This window comes from Brachypodium distachyon, chromosome 3 (genome assembly GCF_000005505.3).
Source record: "Brachypodium distachyon strain Bd21 chromosome 3, Brachypodium_distachyon_v3.0, whole genome shotgun sequence".
Classification (NCBI taxonomy): Eukaryota; Viridiplantae; Streptophyta; class Magnoliopsida; order Poales; family Poaceae; genus Brachypodium; species Brachypodium distachyon.
In genome coordinates, this window is record NC_016133.3 from 56,299,908 (window position 1) to 56,322,172 (window position 22,265).

The 22,265-nt window shown below is 46.4% G+C and overlaps 2 protein-coding genes across 4 annotated transcripts; both read left to right on the plus strand.

Moving 5' to 3' along the window:
* Positions 1–7,166: 7,166 nt before the first annotated feature.
* LOC100835638 (ABC transporter F family member 3) lies at positions 7,167–13,031 on the plus strand. The gene is made up of 18 exons (XM_003570443.4): positions 7,167–7,488; positions 7,960–8,175; positions 8,335–8,524; positions 8,831–9,039; positions 9,146–9,304; positions 9,411–9,539; positions 9,609–9,710; positions 9,844–9,990; positions 10,526–10,588; positions 10,773–10,819; positions 10,901–10,960; positions 11,207–11,289; positions 11,395–11,489; positions 11,847–11,933; positions 12,020–12,107; positions 12,273–12,358; positions 12,437–12,499; positions 12,605–13,031. The coding sequence occupies exons 1-18, from the start codon at positions 7,270–7,272 to the stop codon at positions 12,722–12,724; spliced, it is 2,163 nt and encodes a 720-aa protein (XP_003570491.1). The 5' UTR covers positions 7,167–7,269; the 3' UTR covers positions 12,725–13,031.
* Positions 13,032–16,251: 3,220 nt separating this feature from the next.
* On the plus strand, positions 16,252–22,161 carry LOC100835947 (probable polygalacturonase). Of its 3 annotated transcripts, none has more exons than XM_024461071.1 (8): positions 16,252–16,927; positions 17,421–17,541; positions 18,037–18,285; positions 18,508–18,661; positions 18,838–19,807; positions 19,894–20,036; positions 20,678–20,728; positions 21,849–22,161. In XM_024461071.1, the coding sequence occupies exons 1-5, from the start codon at positions 16,487–16,489 to the stop codon at positions 19,361–19,363; spliced, it is 1,491 nt and encodes a 496-aa protein (XP_024316839.1). In that variant the 5' UTR covers positions 16,252–16,486; the 3' UTR covers positions 19,364–19,807; positions 19,894–20,036; positions 20,678–20,728; positions 21,849–22,161. The 3 variants fall into 3 exon arrangements, with proteins under 3 accessions (XP_024316839.1, XP_024316840.1, XP_003570492.1); XM_024461072.1 differs by having other exon boundaries at positions 18,838–19,577; positions 19,721–19,807; positions 19,894–20,728; XM_003570444.4 differs by having other exon boundaries at positions 19,894–20,728.
* The last annotated feature ends 104 nt before the right edge of the window (positions 22,162–22,265 follow it).

Sequence of the window (22,265 nt, forward strand, 5' to 3'; positions counted from 1 at the left end):
CCCAATGATCTTGAGCGCGGAAGCTAGATCTGGATGGAGCGTCCATGCTAACCTCCCCCCAGCAGCGGAACGCCCGTTGCAACGGCAGCAGCCGTCCCCTGACGGGCAGGACAGTCGTAATTATCCAAGTGGCACTTCCGCACAGCGTCCCCGACCCGCCTGACCCCGCACGACTCGCCGTAGCCATCTTCGCCGGCGCGCCTGAGCACGACATGGAACGCCTTGACCCCGGACCTCGCGTCCGCCGCGAGCCGAGATAATTGCTTACGTAAACCATTCAAGACCAGACTCGCCTCACGCTGGCGCAGAAGGATGAGTTAGACGATGCGAATCATTCCACGCTGCGCTGGCTCACAGGATACACCAATTGGGTCGAAGTGCAAAAAAGCCTAAGCGAGTCTTCTAAGATGCTGTATAGGAATTGTTAGTTAGCGTGGGGGACCCACATGTTAGAACATATCCGTTGATGCGGGTCCCACCTGTCAGTACTTGTCCTTTTTCAGGTGGGCCCTAACTGTCATACTTTGACCGTTAATTGTGGGGTCTACGTGGGAGGAAAAATAAATAAGAACCTTTTAAAATAAAAGGGGGCGTCTCGGCCCGTTCCCCATTTCCATCCAGACAGCGGCGCCGCCATCTCACCGGCAGGCCCCCACCCCCCGCCGCTGCGCCGGCCCGCATCTCCAGCTCGGCTCCTGCTGCCCCGCGTAGAGACTGCACCTACGCTGCTGCGCAGTCCCGTGTCTCCGCTCCAGGCCGCGCGTAGATTGGCGAGGTAGCCACCTACGTGGGCAGAAAATTCACTCTCGTTGACGCGCAGCGTGAGGTTGAATGCCAGGCTCAGGGCGATAGCGGTGCCGGTGGGCGTCGGCGTCGAGGTCGCGCCGGCGGGGAGAAAGTCGAGTCCAAAGACGGAGTCGATGGAGACGTAGTAGTTCTTGCTAGGGGTCGCGTAGACTGGTGAGTATGAGGCCGCCGACGACAAGGAGGAACGAGAGGTAGCACAGCCAGCCCTTGGCGTTCTCACCTGAACGGCGGCCGCTGTCATCGACGGCTCCCATGGGTTGGGTGGCTGGGTCATCGGCTTGCTTTGCTATGCTTCGGATTGATCGTTTCGTGAAATTGGTTGAAAGCGATTATAGATTGTTCGGTTTGTTCCAACTTTTACATGAATTTTTGTTTTAAAATAAACATTTTTGAAGGAAAAATCCATTCGATTGTACCAAATCAATTAGCGATACTATCCAAATTTAGAGATAGCAATACTACTCTAAACTAGTACAAGTAAATTGTACCGTAAAAAGGCCCTCAATATAACATGTACTACAAATTGATTCACAATAAAAAACTAGGCCTGCGGGGGGAAGAAACCCCCGGGTATCGTTTGAAAGAAGAAGACCTTCTCACACAGGCCTAGAAAATCCCCGAACCTCATGCCCCACCCATACACAGCGGCACCGCGGCGCCACGTGAAATCAAAACCGGCCTCAGACCTGTGCTTTAGGTATGGGACAGACGAGAGGATTTTTTTAACCTTCCGGCCTGAAATTCGCCTCCCGGAGGAGTCGAACCCAGAACCAAAGGGATGCTACTGGAGCCACTAGGCTAGAGACTCGTTCGCTTGATTAACAATAACTAAAACAGAAACTATTAGTTCATTACATGATCAGCAACAGTGTTTAAATCTACTACAGTAAATGATCTCTTCACACACAAAAAATCATGTAGAAAATTGCCGGCCTGACGCATCTTAATAGCTGATCTTGATCGAGCGCGGAAGGGGTCTGGATCGAGCGTAGGTCCATGTTAATAAGTTGTTAACCTGTCGGCACTGGAACAAGGGCAGCGGTACTCTCCGGATGGGCAGGACAGTCGCCGTGACCTTCACACCTCCCCATCGCGTCCCCGACCCGGCTGAGTCCGCACGCCGCCACGTTGCCGGCCCGTTTGAGCGTGATCTCGAACGCCTCCGTCCCGGCCCTCACGTCCGCCACGAGCCCGTCCACCATGAACCCCGGCAGCCGCACCCCGGCCCCTCGCGCCGTGACGTGCCAGTCCGCGGACTTCTTCGGCCCCACGCAGAGGTCCTCGGGCAGGACGGGGGTCACGGCGACGGGGAAGCAGCGGTAGGACACCTCGATGTACGTGCGGGCGTGCAGGCACGCGCCGCAGCCCGGGCTGCCCGAGTTGACGCGGAGCGTGAGGTTGAACACCGGGTTCATGACGAGATCCGTGTTTGCCGGCGGCGGAGGCGGCGGCGACGACGACGGCGGTGGTGGCGTGGAAGGGACAGGGAGGAAGTCGAGGCCGCAGACGGAGTCGATGGCGACGTAGTAGTTCGGGCTGGGGGTCCCCAAGACCATGAAGAGTACGAAGCTGACGACGATGATTAGAATCGTGAGAAAGCAGAAACAGGACTTGGTGTCTCCGCGTGTCCATCTGCCTTCGTCGGCTCCCATGGCGCGCGCGTGTGCAGTTGTTTGGGAATTGGACCGGCCGGTCGGCGATTTGCTTTGCTTCCGCTCGACCGTTCAGCGATTCTCGTAGAGCGCTAGGGCTTGGATATATATATATCGGAATTTCGGTGTCACGGGGGTCTCCCTGCAGGCTTTATATATGCGTTGTGCGTTGCATGGAGACCGGGCCGCCGGCCGGTTAATTACGTGATCACTACGGAGTCGGTCAGCTGCTCCGTTTCGGGCACGCGTTCTAGTAGTACGTGTAAGTTTGCACCGTTGTGGTTGATGGATTTCTCGTTTGACGTATCCGTAAGGAAAAGTTTCGATTGCTCCCGATCTTTTGACTCCTCCTATCACCAACCGTCCATCGCGCCCACGTATCAGACGGAAAGTCTACAGCCCCCTATCCCTAACCTATTCGTTCCGCATCTCGGACCCATCCTTTTTGGTTTCTCTCTCGATCTCTTTTCTTGCCGTTGTGGAGAGAATCCAGGAAGCTAGACGTGGGCTCAATTAGGGGCATGAGCCCCGGTAGTGATTAGTTTAGTAGTTTCCATATATGCGTAGGTTATTTTAGGCACTGTATTCCCGTTTGTATGGTAACAGAAATAGAGAAAAGGAAGAAGACAGGCCACCATATGGGAAAGCCACCATACGTGCATGTACCGGAGCCTCCATATGGCAAAGCCGCAATACATGGAGCTCGCTGCACGACGCCGGCACGGACGAGGGGAGACAACTACGGGGGAAGAGCTGGACGAGGGGAGACATCAACGGGGGTGAACAGCCATGCATGAGGGAAGAGGAAGAAGGAGGGAGAAGAAACGGGAGAAAACACAGCAATGGCCTGGGCGAGGTGAGAGCGACGGGAAAGGAGAAGAGGAAAAAGAAAGATAAACAGTACCCTACGTCCCTAGCTAAGCCCATCGATCTGAAATCTGAATCACAAACGGAACAATTCTACCTCCGTCCTCTTGCCGCCAGCCGCTTTGGCTACACCCAGATCGAATGGTCAGAAAACAAGGGTCCGACGGCCTTAATAGGACGTGCAGTATGCTTGAGAGTAGAAAATCCATTCTCGTATCCGTAAGGGTAACAGGTGATTTAGCCGTTTACATATGTCAGTTGTAACAAAAGTATGGCGACACACAAGAGAGAAGGAAACAAAACATTCAGTGCTCGCAAAACAAAACTAGGCCGACAACAATTCGAGTAGTAGTAGATAAAAGAAGACGAAGAGTACCTGCAAAAAAATAAGAAGACGAGAGACGAGTAAAACCGTAAACGCATCAAGACCGTTTAGGCATGCGAGAGGCTACGCAGTACTACTACCTACCAAAAATATTGTTTTCGTCTCCTAATTTATTGAAAAATACGCAATATTGTTAATTCCGACCGTCCAAATCAGACATTAATGGCACCTCATCCATCTAAAACGGTTTTGGTGACAACATGCCATGGTTTTACTCCACGACTTGGCATGTTTGTGTTAGACTTTTTTAGCCCTAAATTCATTTGTTTTAGCCTAAAAAACAAGAAAACAAATTGAGTAGATCAATGCCGACAGGAGACAATGTCATATGTCTCAGTCAACACCCTCTATCAGCTAGCTGTCTAGGGTTCGTGTCCAACCAACTAGTCGTTTGTTCATCGTATGTAAGCAATTTCTTTTCTTTTTTGTTGTCGCAAGAAACACACATGCAACAACTTAGTTCTTCTTATATACCAGATTTTTTTAAAGTATAATCAAAGGGGGAAAAGGCTCCCCACCTGAATATATATACTCCCTCCATCCAACAAAAGTCTCAACTTTTGACTAAATTTGAATACATCTATATACTAAGTCATGTCTAGATTCATCCAAATTTTGACAAACTTGAGACATTTTTTGTTGAACGGAGGGAGTATTAGCCTAAAAACAAGAGTTCATAAGACTGAGAAACAGGTAGTCACTTCACAGACCGACGTGTATCAATTAATCCTATATCGAAAAGTCAGAATAGCCTAATAATGAGGAAAATAAGAACGGGAGAGCTAAATAAAACTAACTAGCAAGTCGAACAAAACTACGAGGAGACTACCACCGTAGAGAACCTCTACGGCCTGTATGAGAGGAGCGTCTCCGACGTCGACGAAGGGCGACCCGCTGGGGAGTTGACACCAAAAAAAGTTAACATCGCCAACACCAGTACGTTGTCGCGTGGTAACAATCTACTTTAAAAATAAAGCATGTACAAGAAACATGAACTAACATCAGAATTATAGGAGTATACGGCAGCAGCAACAGCAACAGCTACTCCAGCGTTTAATAATCTAAAAAAAGTCTAGTAATTAATGTTACTGGAGTACGTCGCATCGATCATGACGGCTCAAATCGCCAGCCGCCGGTTCCAATCCCGGTCGTGGCATCGCGGCACGGCATCGCACACGGACCCCAACGCTCCGTCGTCCCCGACGGCCCTGCCACCGCACGATTTCACCCTCCCGTCTTCGGAGCCGGCGCCGCCGGACCTCAAGGTGACATCAAACGCCGGCACCCCGTTCCGCAGGTCCGCCGCGAGACTGTCCATCAAGTACCCCGGCAGGCGCACTCCGGCGCCCCTCGCCACGACGGCGGCCTCCTTCCACGGCTCCCCCGGCCCCGTGCAGAGCGCGCGGGTCGAGGCGGCGCTGGCGGCGAGCGGCACGCAGCGGTAGGACACCTCCACGTACATGCCGGCCTCCATGCACGCGCCGCCGCGGCCGGCCCTGAGGATGTCCGCGTCCGGGCCGACCCTGACCGTGAGGTTGAACTCCGGCTTCAGGGGGAGACTGTCGTCGGTTATCGTTGTCGAGGGCAAGTCGAGGCCGGAGGCGGAGCCGATGGCGACGGAGAAGCGCGGGTAGACGGGCCGGAAGTGCGCGTCGAGCGTGGCTGCGGTCAAGACTAGTATTGCGATGAGGGATGTAACCACGGCCAAGATGGCGATGCACCGTAAGCAGTCGGTCACGCACTGGTTCCCCTGCTCGTCGTCGCCGTCATCGTCGTAAAGAGCTGCCATGGCCGGATCTGAATTAATCAAGGCAGTGTTGCTTGATGGCTGGATCGATCTACAGATCGATTTTTGTGGTTTGGCTTGGCTTGGCACCCGGCGCCGGGGTCTTTCTGGGTTTAATCAGTAGATAGATATATGGATCGAGCTAGAGCCGTAAGTTCGTGACCTCGGTCTACCATTGATCCTTCTTAGTTCAACCAATTGAACTAAAGTTTTAAAATGACATAACTTTTTGAAAAACTAATTCATTTGTTTAAACTAAGAATGGTCAAAGGATACCCTGAGGGTCACCATGTTGCACCTCTAGATCGAGTAAATAAATTAAGGGCCATGGCGCAGGTTTACTACTCTTTCCGTCCAACAAAAGATGTCTTAAATTTGTTAAAATTTTGATGAATCTAAACATGACTTAGTATATAAGTGCATTCAAATAGTTAAAAGTTGAGACATCCGTACGTACAATCTTGTTTTGGAGACGTATTACTACACGCGTACGTACGTATATTACTCCACCTCGATCTCGCGCAGCTCATCCATGCTTCTCGGCTTGAATGAAATACATGTAAATATAGCTGCCCAAATGCAGGCTGACAGTGCGAATCACCGAGTCTGATCGCGTGACCAGGGCATGTGCGGCTGCGCGTGACGGCGTGAGGAAAAGGCACGTTTCTGCATAGTGCAGTCTACGGAATCTCAGATCTTGTACTAACCAAGTACTCTCTTTCCGTTTCATATTTTTTGTCTCAAATTTACCTAAAATTAAATGTATCAGGGAGAAGAGACGAGTTCTAGTTTTTCTTAGGGAAGGTTCGTTTTCCAGTATTTTTTTTAGAAACATCTTGCTTTATTGATTCATAAACAAAGTACAAACGATCGAAATTGAAACGACAACCAACAAAAAAAACCCTAATGAAACTAAAAGTTACATCAAGATTCTTTGAAGTAAACAACTCTTGATCCGTCATTCGTATCTTGAAAACTCTCCATGCTTTCGGTGATGAAATTGCAGAAGACCAAAACTGCATAAGTTAGACTAATCTTATAGGTTTTGAATAGCCGCATGAGTCGCTCACCGCAACCGATGAGAACCTAATATCGTTGAACGCACTCTGTCCGAGGACGCACCCCTTACAAGGCAGGTTGTCGATCTGCTGATTAACGACTAGAAAGAAGACCAAAATAAGGAAAAAAACAAACCGTGAGATCCGCTAGATCCATGGAGTAGATCGTGTTGACTACGCCAGGAAGATGATGGAGCCGAGAGACTATTATTCCATACGCCGTCGCCTCCTCCACCAAGACGCCGTCACGAGGACACAAAACATCACAAAGAAGATACACAAACTGCAACCAGATGTTAATTTATGGTTCCCCTCGTGTCCGACAGCCGATTAGGCTCCTGCCCGCTGGGCTTCCGCCTAGCTCCTGGTTCGTTTTCCAGCATCGACGCCTTCAGAGGCCAAGTTCTCCCCACTTGCAAAAGGGAAGTCACGCGACCCGCAAACAAAACAAAAACAAAACACACGACGGAGCAAATATGCAAGAACTCAAAGGCCTATCGATAGACAGTTTAATGGGCCTTCAGAGGCCAAGTTCTCCCCACTTACGAATCCCACGACCCATTAACGATGCACCATCGGGCCCGTAAACCCAGCAGCAGCACCACCCGCTCCGCTCCGGCGCTGCATTCCTCCCTCCCGAATCCCGAGTAGGGTTGCTTCGCCGCCGCTGTCTGCTCTCGCTTCGTGTCGCCTGCCTGCCTGCTCCGAGCAGCGATGGCGGCGCTGGTGGCGACGAGCATGGGGGTGGTGCGGGAGGTGCTGGGGGACTCGGTGGTGGACGAGGTGGACCAGCCCATCGTCGACTACATCGCCAACGTCCTCGCCGACCAGGACTTCGACTTCGGCCCACCCGACGGCCACGGCATCTTCGACGCGCTCGGGGAGCTCCTCATCGACGCACGCTGCGTCTACGACACGGAGCACTGCCTCGAGGTAAAACAGAGCCCCTCCGCCGCGATTCCGCTTTGCCCCCCAATTTGGTTCATCAGCTCTTCGATTTGGCGGTGATGTGTATCCTGACCTGTATGCGTACTCCTCCTTATTTCATTTCTGCAATCGCTTCGCATCGCTATGAGCCTATTCTAAGCCATCCAGTTTGTGTTCTAGACGCCGAACGCCTGGAAATCTCAGTATACCACCGCTCACATTAACATGACTTGGTTATCATTCAGTTGTTATAATTGTAGTCTAGCTCGATCACTTCCTGTAATGACTTAGCTGTTAGTAGTAACCGACCTTTGTGACGCCTGCGCCATCCTCCTTTGCCCCCATTAAAGAATTACTAGAGACGCATGAGGACCATCTGGGTTTAGGAGTGGAAAAATAGAGGAATTTGTTTGATTTGGATTTTGGTTCGTTCAACATGACTCTGATGGTTTTTTTTGGTTTCCTTTTTTTATATAGGTTTGCAGTAAGCTTTGTGAGAAATTGGGAAGTCATGGCATCGTTAAACCTAAGCAAGCTGTGCGGAGCCTTGCTACACCCTTGCGTATGAATGCAGGGATGGAAGAGGAGGTCGCTCCGAAGAAGCAGGAAAATGTATTTGACGCGCCCTTGCTATCCTCACGAGATAAAGCCAAGATTGAACGGAACAAGAGGAAAGAAGAGAGGCAAAGAGAGGTAAGCTGTTCAATCCTACATTGCCAGATGATGCTGTGCTTGTCTTCAATGAATCAATAGTGCTTAGCATGATTTTACCCTTTGATAAAACGGTATGTGCACTTGAAAATGCCTTCCCTCATTAAACGTTGATGTATGTCGTGTTGCTTGTTGCTGCAGGCCCAGTATCAAATGCATGTTGCTGAAATGGAGGCGCTCAGGGCTGGAATGCCTCCGGTTTATGTAAATCACACTAATGATGGTGGGCCAGTCATTAGGGATATCCATATGGAGAATTTCAGTGTTACTGTTGGTGGTCGTGATCTTATTCAAGATGTCACTATAACACTTGCTTTTGGAAGGCACTATGGTGAGTTAACTCAGATTACTACATACAGTATATCTCAAGTTTCCACCTATTCAGAAGGCTCCCTGGGGGTAGAGATTTTGGATGACAATCATGTCCCAACTGCTCAGGATGATCCCATCACTTATTCTTTCGAGGGTTAACTCTGGTTTGTAGTAGCAACTCCCTAGAAATAGCCTTAGAACATGGGAGTGCAAATATTAAAAGTAGCACTGTCAGTAGTGTAGTATTTCTCTGCAATGTATCAATCCCTGTTTTCTTTTTGTTTTTTTGGTTCAACATTTTCATTTACTTAGATGCCCATTTCAGGTCTTGTTGGAAGAAATGGTACTGGAAAGACTTCTTTTCTGAGAGCTATGGCTCAACATGCAATTGATGGAATTCCTAAGAACTGCCAGATATTGCATGTTGAGCAAGAGGTCACGGGTGATGACACAACAGCTTTGCAGTGTGTTCTGAATGCCGATGTTGAACGGGTTCAACTTTTGCAAGAAGAAGCCCATCTGGGTCAACTACAGGTGAATAAACTGTAGAATCAGCTTTCTGCATATTGTTTTTCTTGGAAACTTAACCTTTTTTTTCACTGTTTTGTTGAGTTGCTTACGCTCTACTAATTTTATACAGAAAGATCTGGAGTATGAGGCAGAGTCCAACCCGGGCGTAGGCAATAGCAAGAGTGGTCTTGACAAAGATGCTATCAGCAAGAGGCTTGAGGAGATATATAAACGACTTGACTTCATTGATGCAGATGCAGCGGAGGCTCGTGCTGCATCAATTTTGGCGGTATGTTTATTTGTTGAAATTCAGTTCTCGGTAATTTATTCTTGTTTGTCCCAACCAGTGTAATTCTTACAGTTACATTGAACTGTTCTGATTGAACTCTTTGCAGGGTCTTAGTTTCACTCCAGAAATGCAGCGCAAAAATACAAAAGCATTTTCTGGTGGATGGCGCATGCGAATAGCACTAGCACGTGCTCTATTCATTGAGCCAGATTTACTGCTACTTGACGAGCCAACCGTGAGTGTGGACTATGAGGTTGGTTTTGTGTCTTCTCTTTCTAGTTGCTAACGACGTATCGTTTTGCAGAACCATCTTGATCTCCATGCTGTGTTATGGCTAGAAACATATCTCCTGAAGTGGCCAAAGACATTCATTGTTGTGTCGCATGCTAGGGAGTTTCTGAATACGGTATGAACACCTAGCATTGTTATGCAGGAGCATATATTGATATGATTTGCTCAATTTGTAAATAGTATACTTTCATGAGCACACTTCTATTTCCATGTAATAATTGAATGACGAATGTGCATTTTGTTTCTAGGTTGTCACCGACGTTCTTCATCTGCATGGTAAGAAGCTACATGCTTACAAAGGTGATTACGACACATTTGAGAGGACAAGGGAGGAACACCTCAAGAATCAGATGAAAGCCTTTGAAACAAATGAAAAGGCCAGAGGGCACATGCAGGTAGGTTTCTGCTTGTAGTGTGTTTCATTAGCACCCAAAGTAAATTAATACACCTTTTCAATTTCAAGAAACTGCTTGGTTGTCTCGAAAAAGAGAGAAAAACATTATGCTGATTCTGTAGCAAAATATGAGTTGAAAGGTGGTCTACGCCAAAAACATAAGAGACCACATGCCTTTTCATGGTTGATATCCCTTTTTGAGCACATAAGCAATGCCCTCATTTGCTCTGTATGCTGTTTAGCAGAGAAACTTATATGGCATTTATCATGCCATGTCATCCTCCTACAGTGGAAAATACTATTGTAGGGAAGGATAGTATTGAATAAGTGGATGTGTAATTGGTCCGATGGTGGGAGTGCAGTGGTGCCTGGTAACAATAACAGCTATACGGACAGCCGAGGGCCAAACTGATCTAACCTCGAGGGTGAAACCGTGAAAGCAAGAATGCATTATCTAGGAAATATCCCAATATTCCATGCAGCTAGATCTTTTTGGAAAGATCGAGGATGATGTTTATTATCTATTTTCTATGTAGGCATTCATTGACAAGTTCCGGTACAATGCAAAGAGAGCATCACTTGTCCAATCAAGAATCAAGGTACATTTTTCCTCTCTTTCCATGACTTCATCTAAACATCTTCAGTATTCAAAACATTACTTTTACTGTTGTTTTATTCACTCAACATATGTTTAAGAATTCATAGCTGATAATGTTTGGTCTGAAATGTTGACCGGTGATCAATCTGATGTTTGACTTGATTATGTTATCTGCATTATCTCAGGCATTGGAGCGAATGGAACATGTTGATGCAGTTGTCAGTGACCCGGAGTATGTTGACTCCTTAAATCTGTTTTATTTTGGTATATTGTCTACTGTTGGCTTACCAATTTCCTGGATAATACTTTGCAGCTATAAATTCGAATTCCCAACCCCAGATGACCGCCCTGGACCACCAATCATTAGCTTCAGGTTTCATTTCTGGTCCCTTTGTGGATGCTTGTTCTGCTCTTCCCATGTGAACTTCATGACTTATTTGGTTTCCTTTTGTATTTACAGTTCTCTTACTTTCTTTTGTTTTTGTAATTCTTTGTAGCTTTTTTCAGTTGAGATTTGAGACCTAGCAGTTGCATATATTCTTTTTGATATATCTGACATATGTATTTGTCTCACTCGATCTTCACTGTTGAAATGAAATATTATTTCTAATTTGTGCAGTGACGCGTCATTTGGTTATCCTGGGGGGCCTCTTTTATTTAAGAACTTGAATTTTGGTATTGACCTCGACAGCCGCATAGCAAGTATGATTTCTTTGTTCCCCTCACCTTTTGTTGACTAGAGAATAATAAATAGCTTTCTGTAGCTGTGGTTTTTATATTTCTCCGGCATTTGATTCAATGTTTCAGTGGTTGGTCCAAATGGTATTGGCAAGTCCACTATACTGAAATTAATATCTGGAGATCTGCAACCAACATCGGGAACAGTGTTCCGCTCCCCCAAGGTGCTTTGTCCTTGTAGAGCTACAATATGGATGCTTTTACTTACCACTACTATGGAACCATTCCCATATCATTCTTGATTCCCCATGATTGTTCTGCTTTTGAGGGTCGTAATAGCTTTGTAATGAGATGCCTGCATGTGCATTCTGATGCTTCCCTTGTCAAAGTCTTGTATTATTTGTATCCATGTCATTACGGGGTTAGACAGAAAACTCTGAACCATGATCTTAGGCATGTCTGTATGTGCATATGACCTCTACTTGGATAATGCAGCTGCATAATTTTTTCTGCGGAATCCTGTTTGTTGGATTTTTTTCCACTACTTTATTTGTTGATTTTTCCTGTTGCTTCTGTTACAGGTCCGCATGGCTGTATTCAGTCAACATCATGTTGATGGACTTGATTTAACGGTGAACCCCCTTTTGTACATGATGAGATGTTTCCCGGTAAGCTGCCCAACTATCATTTGCGGTTAGTTAAGAAGATATATATGCTATATTTGGTATGTAAAACTGTACTATGGTCTTTGCAGGGTGTACCTGAGCAGAAACTGAGGGCGCATCTGGGTTCCTTCGGTGTTACAGGAAATCTTGCCCTCCAATCTATGTACACTTTATCAGGTAATAACACAACAATGTCCTAGATGGCTTTTAGCTTGACGATGAATTGCTACAAATTTAAGATTTCCTCGGTTTCGAGAGAGTTATGATACATTTGACCAGGGGTTCATTTACTCGTATAGTTTTAATTTTCTTGTTCCAAATTAAAGCATCTCCAATTGGCAGGTGGTCAAAAAAGTAGGGTTGCGTTTGCGAAAATCACCTTCAAGAAGCCACACATTATTCTTCTTGACGAGCCTTCTAACCATCTTGTAAGTTAATCAAGCAAGGACGGGCAACCACTGGGAACAGGGGCAATTCCTGACTTGGTGAATTTGTGTCTGTTGCAGGATCTTGACGCGGTGGAGGCTCTCATCCAGGGTTTACTCATATTCCAGGGTGGAGTGCTGATGGTAAAAAACACATTGCCTGCCTCCAGGATGGATACATGTGTTATTTTCCGTGTTCAGGACTCAGGTAGCATCATCCTAACAAAAAAATGGTACTCTTTATTGCAGGTGAGTCACGACGAGCATCTGATTACGGGAAGCGTCGACGAGCTTTGGGCAGTGACGGATGGCAAGGTTGCTCCGTTCTCAGGCACGTTCAAGGACTACAAGAAGATGCTCACGAAGTAGACGTGGGGAAAATGCGTGCCAGGCACAAACTTGGAACCTAGAGCGATAAACACACATACAGAGACCAAGAGCTATATATATGTACACTACTGTACTCTCTGTGTAGCGTGAAAAACAGATGTAACCATGGTCACCACATGCTTGTCACCTTTTATGCTTTGAGCCGAAAAGATGTTACTGCAAAAGTTTTGTCTGTTCCAACCTGACGTATTACATCGAGCTGATTTTTTGGACAAAGCTTTGGTAGTGGTAATTTTTTCAATCGCAGAAAGTTACAGAAAAAAACATCAAGTATGCAGTTTTGACACATGTATGGTGTAGAACTGCTCCCCATGCAGCATAAAGTTAGCTTCTCTATCAGTTATCACAATGTTTTATGCTTGGTGCTTATTGATTTCCCAACATTGCTACGATCCGTCAGTTGCGTATATGCTCTGTTGTTATTTGTGCTTGCTTGATGAATGTCTACGCCAGGCTGAGGAAGCTCGTAGTGCGGCCGCAAAACGTAGGCACGGTCGGATTCATCCCACCATGATTCGGAAACGAATTAATGCAACAATGATTCGCAAACGAATTAATCCGTCTCCGACACGAAATCCTTCAGCGATCTGCTGCCGATCTGACCTATATATATATGACCGAACACACGCACGCCGAAGTAATTAAGTTGACAGGTACAGCCCCCAAGCCTGGCAACATAACCAAACTAGCTAGCGAAGCAAAACATATACGTACTCTATCGTTCGATCGATCGACATGGCCGGCATCGAACACGGGCCATCCTCGTTGTCGTCGTCGGCTCGGTTCCGTCGCCAGGTCCTCGACGAGGAGCGGAAGGAGCGACGGGATTGGTGGTGCGCTCTCTGCATCTCGGTGCTGGCCGTGGCGGGGATGGCCGCGTTGGCCGCCGTCTTATGGATGTGGGATCACTCGGATTGGGACCCGCACTACTCCGTCGCCATCGACTCCGCCTCCGGCATCGAATTAGGCTTCTTATCCCCAATCCCAGCCGCCGCCGCAGCTCCCACGCCCTCGCCTTCGACGGCGAACCACACGGACAGTAGTAGTAGTGCCGTGGCCGTCGTGGACCCGGAGTTCAGGCTCACGTTCGGCGTTGCCTCCCGGAACCTGGTGTCCCGCGCGTGCGTGGAGCGCGGCACGTACGCGGAGGTGTTCTCCTCCCGGGGCGGCGAAGGCGAAATGCTCGCGGCCAGCGCGCCCACGACGCGGCGGCTCTGCGCCGGCCCCGAGGAAGGCCAGGGAGCTCCTGCGGCCGGCCGTGGTGGCGCGGGGGAGCCGGACGCGCGTGCCGCGAGGAGGAGGGGAAGATAAGGTGTTCGAGGTCAGGCTCCGCGTCCCGGAGTGCGGCTTGCGGTGCTGTAGCGAGTCCGTCTGGGTGTGCCGCGGCGTCGTCGCCGGAGATGGCCGGCAGCGGGACTGCGTTTATGTCACGACTTTGTACGGAGTATGAGTAGATGTGTTTACGTGTGACATCGACCGAGACTTTTGGCTTTGCTCACGTGCATCCATACATGCACGATCTCATGCATTTCATTACAAGGACGAATTTTCGATGCTAGCTAGTTGGGTGACACTCATTTTCTTCAGGAAACAGAAAGGTGGTGACATTCAGGTGTGTGACATGCTTGGTCAGAATCGAGAGAAATAATATGCAAGCAGAATTCAATAGAGAGATTCAATTTTGCCTTTGTGTTATTTTCCATGCATGTCTAAATTATGTTATTCTTTTCTCTAGAGATATTTGTTTTCCCGGATATTCTATAGTTGCCTTCTTTTTCCTTGTTTTAGCTTCGATATTCACCTTATTCTTGTCGGTTTTGATGAGGAGAAGTCGTCTGTTTTTTAGTCAGAGATAAGTCGATGTGTTTGTCTGTGGTCTTAATCCAATGGTCGTATGTGGAAAAGAGAAATTGGAGAGCTGACATCCATATCTTAATCCAACGATTCTAATGTATTAATTGATATTTAAAGTTTTTGTTTAAAAATTAGGCGACTGACATATAGGCATCCTATTGTTATACCACACTTTTGCATAGATTCAATTTTGCTTTTGCAAGTGCTGTTGCGGAGAGTAAAACCTTTATACATGTACTATGTACTACTCTCTACATCCCATACTAAGTGACTCAAATTTGTTTAAATATGGATGTATGTATGACTAAAAAGCGTCTAATTACATGTAATAGAAAGTTACTTGATATGGGACGGAGGGAGTATAAACTAAAGAGAGTAAAAAAGCAACTATGTACATTTTGATCACATTCATCATCTCTAAAAAAATATTGCGAAGTTGGTCACAAAGTTGGCATGCAGGCCGGGTGATGCAACTATGTTCACTTTGTAAAGCCGTGCGTGGTTCCCGACCGAACCGTGGTAACGTGGCTAGCTAGCTAATGTGCACGCCGTTAGTTGAGGCACGTACGTGCTTGTCACAAAAAAAATTCACAAAAAATAAACCCGCTTTCTCTCGCCCAATTAGCATACGCAGCGCAAGCTTACTTCAAAATCTCCAAGCTCCAAGGGCAGGCATATAGTACTCCATATAGCTACACGTACGCGTCATCTTAAGATGGCATCTGCGGGTCGCTAGGTGCATCGATCAGATCAATTGAAGTTGAGGATCGATCAGCTTTACTCGCCTAACGAAGATGAGAGGGCAGGGCACGTGGTACCATGTCTCACCAAACCCACCGCGCGGCGAAGGCCCGCCGGGGCGGGGCATGGGTAGCTGCAGCGTCAAACCCAACCCCGATCATATCGATCCATGAATCGAAATCGTGACATGCACGCCGGCCTCATGCCTAAATTGCACCGACTCCTGACTGACAAGATCGAATGGTTTTGGTAAGGGAGAGCAGTCTAGCCAACAGCAGACAGCAATACACCCTTTGAACAAAAGGAAGATGGGAGTGCGCATGTCTTGTCTAATCGGAATGTAAAGCACAGTTCATCGACCGTAAACTAAATCTATCTTCACTTGACATATGAACTCGATCTTCTTGTGGTTGTTTGAGAGGACGGAATGAATGTACTACTACCATACAAATCCACATAAGTTCTCAGAAAAGAAAAAAAGAATGCAGCCATCTCCACTCTCCAGTCTCTCCCAAGCCACCCATCGCGTCCATCGTCTGATTCACGATCTGAGTGTTGCTGGCCCTATGATCTTCCCTCGACTGCTCGCCTGGGCTGGTTGGTTTGTCTTGGCAGTTGGCAGGCTGCAAACTACTCCCTGAAATCATGGTAACAAGATGGGTGCATCTCCATCATCTACGGACACAATCAACCAACGAACCACTGATGTTTGTGATTAACGAAAGAGAACTCCCACATTACACAGAAACACTTCTCACAAAAAAAAAACATTACACAGAAACACATGTCACGATCAATGAACGACGGCAACAAGCAGGAACCGCCCGATCCGCATCCGACGGTATACAAACCCCACATCGGGAGAGAAGTAATTCTCACCGTCTTCTTCCACTCGACAGCGCCCGCGATCAGGAACAGAACACGCGAACTGTTCCTCGCTTCCACTTCACTCAAACGGCTCTAAAATTCCCTCCTATAAACCCCAAGCAGAGAAGCACCAACCCTTCCCCTCCATCCCATGGCGAGGCCCCCACCCTGTCTCGGCCCTCGCCTGCGCCCCGCCTCCGCGGAATCAGCGCTCGCCGCGTCCCGCAACTCCGCCTGACACGCGCCCGTGCCCTAGATCGGGAGATCTCCTCCCGCCTCATGGTGGAGACATCAGGCGGGAGGTGGAGCCGGCTCCACCTCCTCCACGGCCAGCGGCGGGGCGTGGCCGCCTTCCTCGCGGCCAACAAGACCCTGCTCGCCGCCGTCTGGGTCGCTGGCTTCACGCTCGTGTTCCTGTGGCAGAGCACCTCGGTGTTGGTCCGAGGCGGCGCTGGCCTCGGTCTCCGCTCGGCGTCGTGGCGCCCGCCGCCGCGGCTGCGCCCGGGGGCGTACAACCTGACGGACTTTGGCGGCGTTGGGGACGGGCGGACGCTGAACACCCAGGCGTTCGAGCGCGCCGTGGAGGCCATCGCGGCGCTCGCGGACCGTGGCGGAGGGCAGCTCAATGTGCCTCCCGGCCGGTGGCTCACGGCGCCCTTCAACCTCACCAGCCACATGACGCTGTTCCTTGCCGAGGGCGCAGAAATCCTTGGCATTACGGTGAGATAACCTGCTCCTTTCTGTATAACTGCAGTGATGGGTCGATTTGGAGTGGACGTCATATTTTCAATAGTGGAGTGCATCTTGGGTGCCTAACATTCTGTATAACTTGCTCCTTTTCTGTATACTAGTACTAGTTGAATAAAATTGCTTCGGCTTGTTGGCTCGATGAATAAAGAGGTCAATGATCAAAGCATAAGAAATTAGAATTGTTGTTGCCTGATGCATTGCTGGGACCAAAGACTGAAGTGATTTTAGTGCGTTGAGCTTCTTTTTCCATTTTGGAGAAGGGTGGGTGATTGCACAAACTAGTTATTACTTATCTTTTTAATTCCAACTTTGGTACTCCCTCCGAGCCGGAGGGAGTAGTGTTTTTTTTTATTTGGCTTGGCGAAACATTGCTGATATCAGTTAGCTGTGTTTATCTCTGACTCTAGCATGGTACCGTGCACAGATTTCAGATAATCGAGGGTTCTGATATTTTTCTGGACAGGATGAGAAGTATTGGACACTGATGCCAGCACTACCATCTTATGGATATGGAAGGGAGCGCAAAGGACCTCGCTATGGGAGTCTAATTCATGGACAGAATTTGAAAGATGTAGTAATTACAGGTTCACCTTTTTATCAGAATAAGCTATCAATATCAGCTTATCAGGCTGTGTAGTATAGAGCACTTTGTCATAGATTTGTTGATTAACTATGAGGCAATGTCAGTAACAGAAGTGCATATTAAGCAATCTAGTGATATTAACCCAGCACCAGCATGCCTGACTGTTTGAATAACATAGAGTAATTGCTAGACCAGTTTGGATCCCCCAGTCTGAATGTACTTGATCTCTGTATGCATATTGGAAATCCCACTCATTTGTTAAAATTAGAACATTCTATCTACAGCTTGAATTGTATATTTACTGATCTTTGAATGCATACATAATAAATAGGTGAGTTAATTGAAACAGCAACACCTGCCTTTTGGTGGTTTCAGCATGGTTCTCCATTCTGTACTAAATTATTAGTAACATAATACTGATGTTATTTTTCTATAACTGCCTCGTTGGATGATATTTAAGTTTCACGACCTTCCGTCTTTTCACTCTTCTACATAGGATACAATGGTAGCATAAATGGCCAGGGTGAAGTTTGGTGGTTGAAGCATCGCAGAAGAATGCTGAAGAATACAAGACCTCCACTTGTGCAACTGATGTGGTCCAGTGACATTATTGTTACGAACATAACATTGCGGAATTCACCTTTCTGGCACTTCCACCCATATGATTGCACGAATGTAACTGTTTCTAATGTCACAATCTTAGCTCCTGTTTCTGGTGCTCCAAACACAGATGGCATAGATCCAGGTATTCATCCTGCACTTGTGTTTAATGGCTTCCAGTACATCCTGTGTTTTTCTCCAACATTTGGGTGTTATGTTACATCAAACACCAACATAATGGCATGTTGGATTAGCTCTCAATGATGTATACCATGTTGGATTAGCTCTGAAGTTAATGAGAAGTGTTGCTGACCCGAAAGCGTTTTTGATATCTTCATGTTGACATATAGTTATTTGCATTATGCAGATTCTTGTCAGGATGTCCTAATTGAGAATTGCTACATATCTGTTGGCGATGATGCAATAGCTGTAAAGAGTGGATGGGATCAGTATGGGATTGCATATGGACGTCCATCTTCTAACATTTTAATACGCAATGTGGCAGTCCGTTCTTTAGTGAGGTATACATTGTTTTGTCAACACTATTTGTTTGCATCAATTTTTCTTTCAAGTCCAGTAGGCTCAAGAGAAAGCAGTACGAGGAAAAGGTTTTGACCAGGATGAGCTTTCACATTCTTTTACATAGTATGTGGAGTATTAATGCGAGCCTTACACTATTTGTCTTGCACATGTGCAGTGCTGGAATCTCAATCGGCAGTGAGATGTCTGGGGGAGTTGCAAATGTTACGGTGGAGAATGTACGCATCTGGGATTCAAGGCGAGGTGTGAGAATAAAAACTGCCACAGGACGAGGGGGCTACATCCGCAACATCTCGTACCGCAACATAACCTTTGACAATGTCCGTGCTGGAATTGTGATAAAGGTTGACTACAACGAGCACGCTGATGATGGGTATGACAGGAATGCCTTCCCAGACATCACGGGCATATCATTCAAAGAAATACATGGGTGGGGTGTGCGTGTTCCTGTCCGCGCTCATGGCAGCAATATTATTCCCATCAAGGATGTCACCTTTCAGGACATGTCAGTAGGCATCAGCTACAAGAAGAAGCATATTTTCCAATGCTCCTATATCGAGGGGCGTGTAATAGGATCAGTGTTTCCGAAACCATGTGAGAATTTGGACGTCTACGATGAGCAATGGCAGCTTGTGAAGCGTGCGGCAATTCTGAACAGCACTGAAGTTGATTATGATATATGAGATACGTACAATATATCACAGCACTAATAGGTTTTGAGTACTGTAAACTAGGCATTCATGTTTTGCTCTTTTTAATCTCTGAATTTATGATCTAGAACTGTAAATACAGAGGAGATTCTCCTTTTCGTAGGTTTTTCATACATTGGCTTATTTGTATCTCACTCACCAACGATGTGGACATCATGTCAGCATTTTGTGCTTCACTAAGTTTCAGGTCTCTGTTGTGCTAAACTTAGACTTCTCAGATAAATTCCAGTTCACCCTCACAGCATCAACTGCAAACTCTTGAAGGGTTTTCCAAGCCTTTAAATTTCTTTACTAATGTCACTGTATATTCATCTTGCGATGCCAATGCAGTGCATGATTTTTCTATAGCAGATATTTTGAGCACTCCTCCTGTTTCACTTTCATCTTCCTCATACTCGGAGGAGAATGATGAATGAGGTATAATTGTTCACAAATTACATTTCAAATGCTGATTGTTAGTACCTTGACAGTCATTTCATAAATCTATCTTCCAACTTTGGCAGTCGGAGCTGCAAGGTAACTTGAAAAAGGATATGATGAATGTCAGGTAAAGTGAGAGACGTGACGAATAAGAGCCCGTCAATCTTAAAGCAGAACTGGACAGAGGTTGATCCAAGGAGGCAATTCCACTCGCCCTCTCACCCAGGTGATTCACTCATTATGCCATCTGTTTCTAACCATTCAATTGTGAAACCCGTGATCAAGAAGAGGTCAGAGCTTTGATCCATGGAAGTAATCTCTGTCACTCTCTCACCCAGGTGATCCACTCATTATATCATCTGTTTCTAACCATTCTGTTGTTTACAATTTGTTTGACTTCTCGGCAAAAGAAAACAAAACTGATCTCCACTAGTAGACATCTTTATTGGTTTCACAAAAGAGGAAGCGTCCAGAGCGAGATATCAGGGATTGACTCATTCTATCATCTGTTTCTAACCATTCCGTTGTTCCCAATTTGTTCTGATTTCTTGAAGAAAAAACTGATCTCCGCATGTACACGTCTTTATCAATTTCACAAAAGAGAACATCATTCATGCGAGATATCATGGGTTTCTGTGGTTCTGAGAGATTGTAGGCATTCTGTAGGCAGTAACTTTCAGTCAGCCATTCAGATAGGTGGGGATTGCTGATCTTTTCCCAAGAACAGATAAGATCCTCCATGGCTATCGCTGTTGTTGGATGCCACACATCAACAACCACATCACGTTTACAAGCATGTGCTCTTATTTCCTGTTTTGTTGTCAACTTGTCATGATGATCATTGCACTGTTACTGTTTACTGTGCAGCCTATTGGCTTGTCTCTGAATCAATTGCTACTGGATGCTTGGAAATTGAAAGTAAGTACATCTATTAATGTTGTTTTCGACAGAAACAACAGTTACTCCATTAGTTACAGTCATAGTTTAAGTAGTAGTGCTTCATTATAAAGATTGTTCTGCAAACTATAAACCATGGAACTTAAATATCTGTATTTTGTGGAGTCGCTTAATTTCGTACTATATTTAGCTGTTTTGGCCTTGTGGTGTAATCTCACAGTTCACTTTGACCTTTACATTTTTTATCTGAATATATCAGTCAAAAAGAAGAAGAACCCATGGGATATCTAGTGGTACCATTTTCACCTTACAAGTCTAAACATTTTTTTTATATACAGTAGTCAAAGTTAGACTAGTTTCACTCTACGCTTTCTAGAACATTGTTTATTTCTGAACGGACGTACTAGTTGACTTGGAAATGCAACCATGAACCAACCCATGATTTTCAGTGCCTTCATCTTGATTCCGTGATGATAGGCCTAGGCATCACATTGTTAGCAATTAACACAAGGGCACGATTTAGCATTGTTTGTAGAGGCAGAAGAGAAGTTTATTTTGGGGGTTGGTTCTTACGCATGCATGCATGTGTGCTCGTGGTCCAGGTAGGGGGATCGAATATATATCTAGCTAGCCGATCCGAACACGTGGCTGTCTGAGCTTTATCATTGTTTCTGCTCCTGCGTGTTAACTAAGTGTCACACTCAGAACTTCAGGAGAAAACAATGTACTTCCATGAATTAATATAGGGAGGAACCCCAAAAGAATGTGCCTAGTTCCCACATGTTAAGCACTGTTTATCAGCTGTCATGGATCAGCCAAGAACATTCTCCGATAGTGACCTCCTATCATCATTATGGGTTTGTTTGGATTATATCAGAACTAATAATTCATGGACTTTAGGACATGCCATATTTTTTCATGTTTATGATATGCTACTCCATGTCTAGCTGACATGGGTGCTCCACTACTCCCAGCCTCCCAGGCCCACCAATCAGTGAGTCGCGATAGGTGTATATATCTTGAAACAAAATTCATGTGGGTCGCATATTTTGGGCAATTCATACTGTTATCTTACTGCTTCATAAGCTGATGACCTTTACTATTCATATTAAACTGAGTAGTCTGTCTTATTGTTAATCAGGTAATTACCATATCTGGAGAAGTCCCCCCACCCAGAGGTCCCAGAGGAAGAGGCCTTTAGACGCACGCCACTCACGTGGTTAATAGACGGCAGTGTCACACAAGTGCAAAGGAAAGCGCACCCGTCCGGTCGACAGCCAAAGGACAAAAATACAGTACAAGAAGATTCAACTCTTTTTCTGAGAGAGAGTAGAGAAAGAGAAACGTCAACTTGCGGTACGCGTGCATGTGTCCTTTGCTACAAGATCCATTAAACGTCAACTGGCAAGTGCTCATACTCTGTTCTTTAATGGAAATTTACAAGTTTAAGTTTATATCTATCTCTACCATGCATGATTTTTGTTGCTTTAAAAAAGTTTTTTATTGCTTTTTAAAATTGGTTCATATAGACCCAAGATCATTCTAGTATATTTCCATC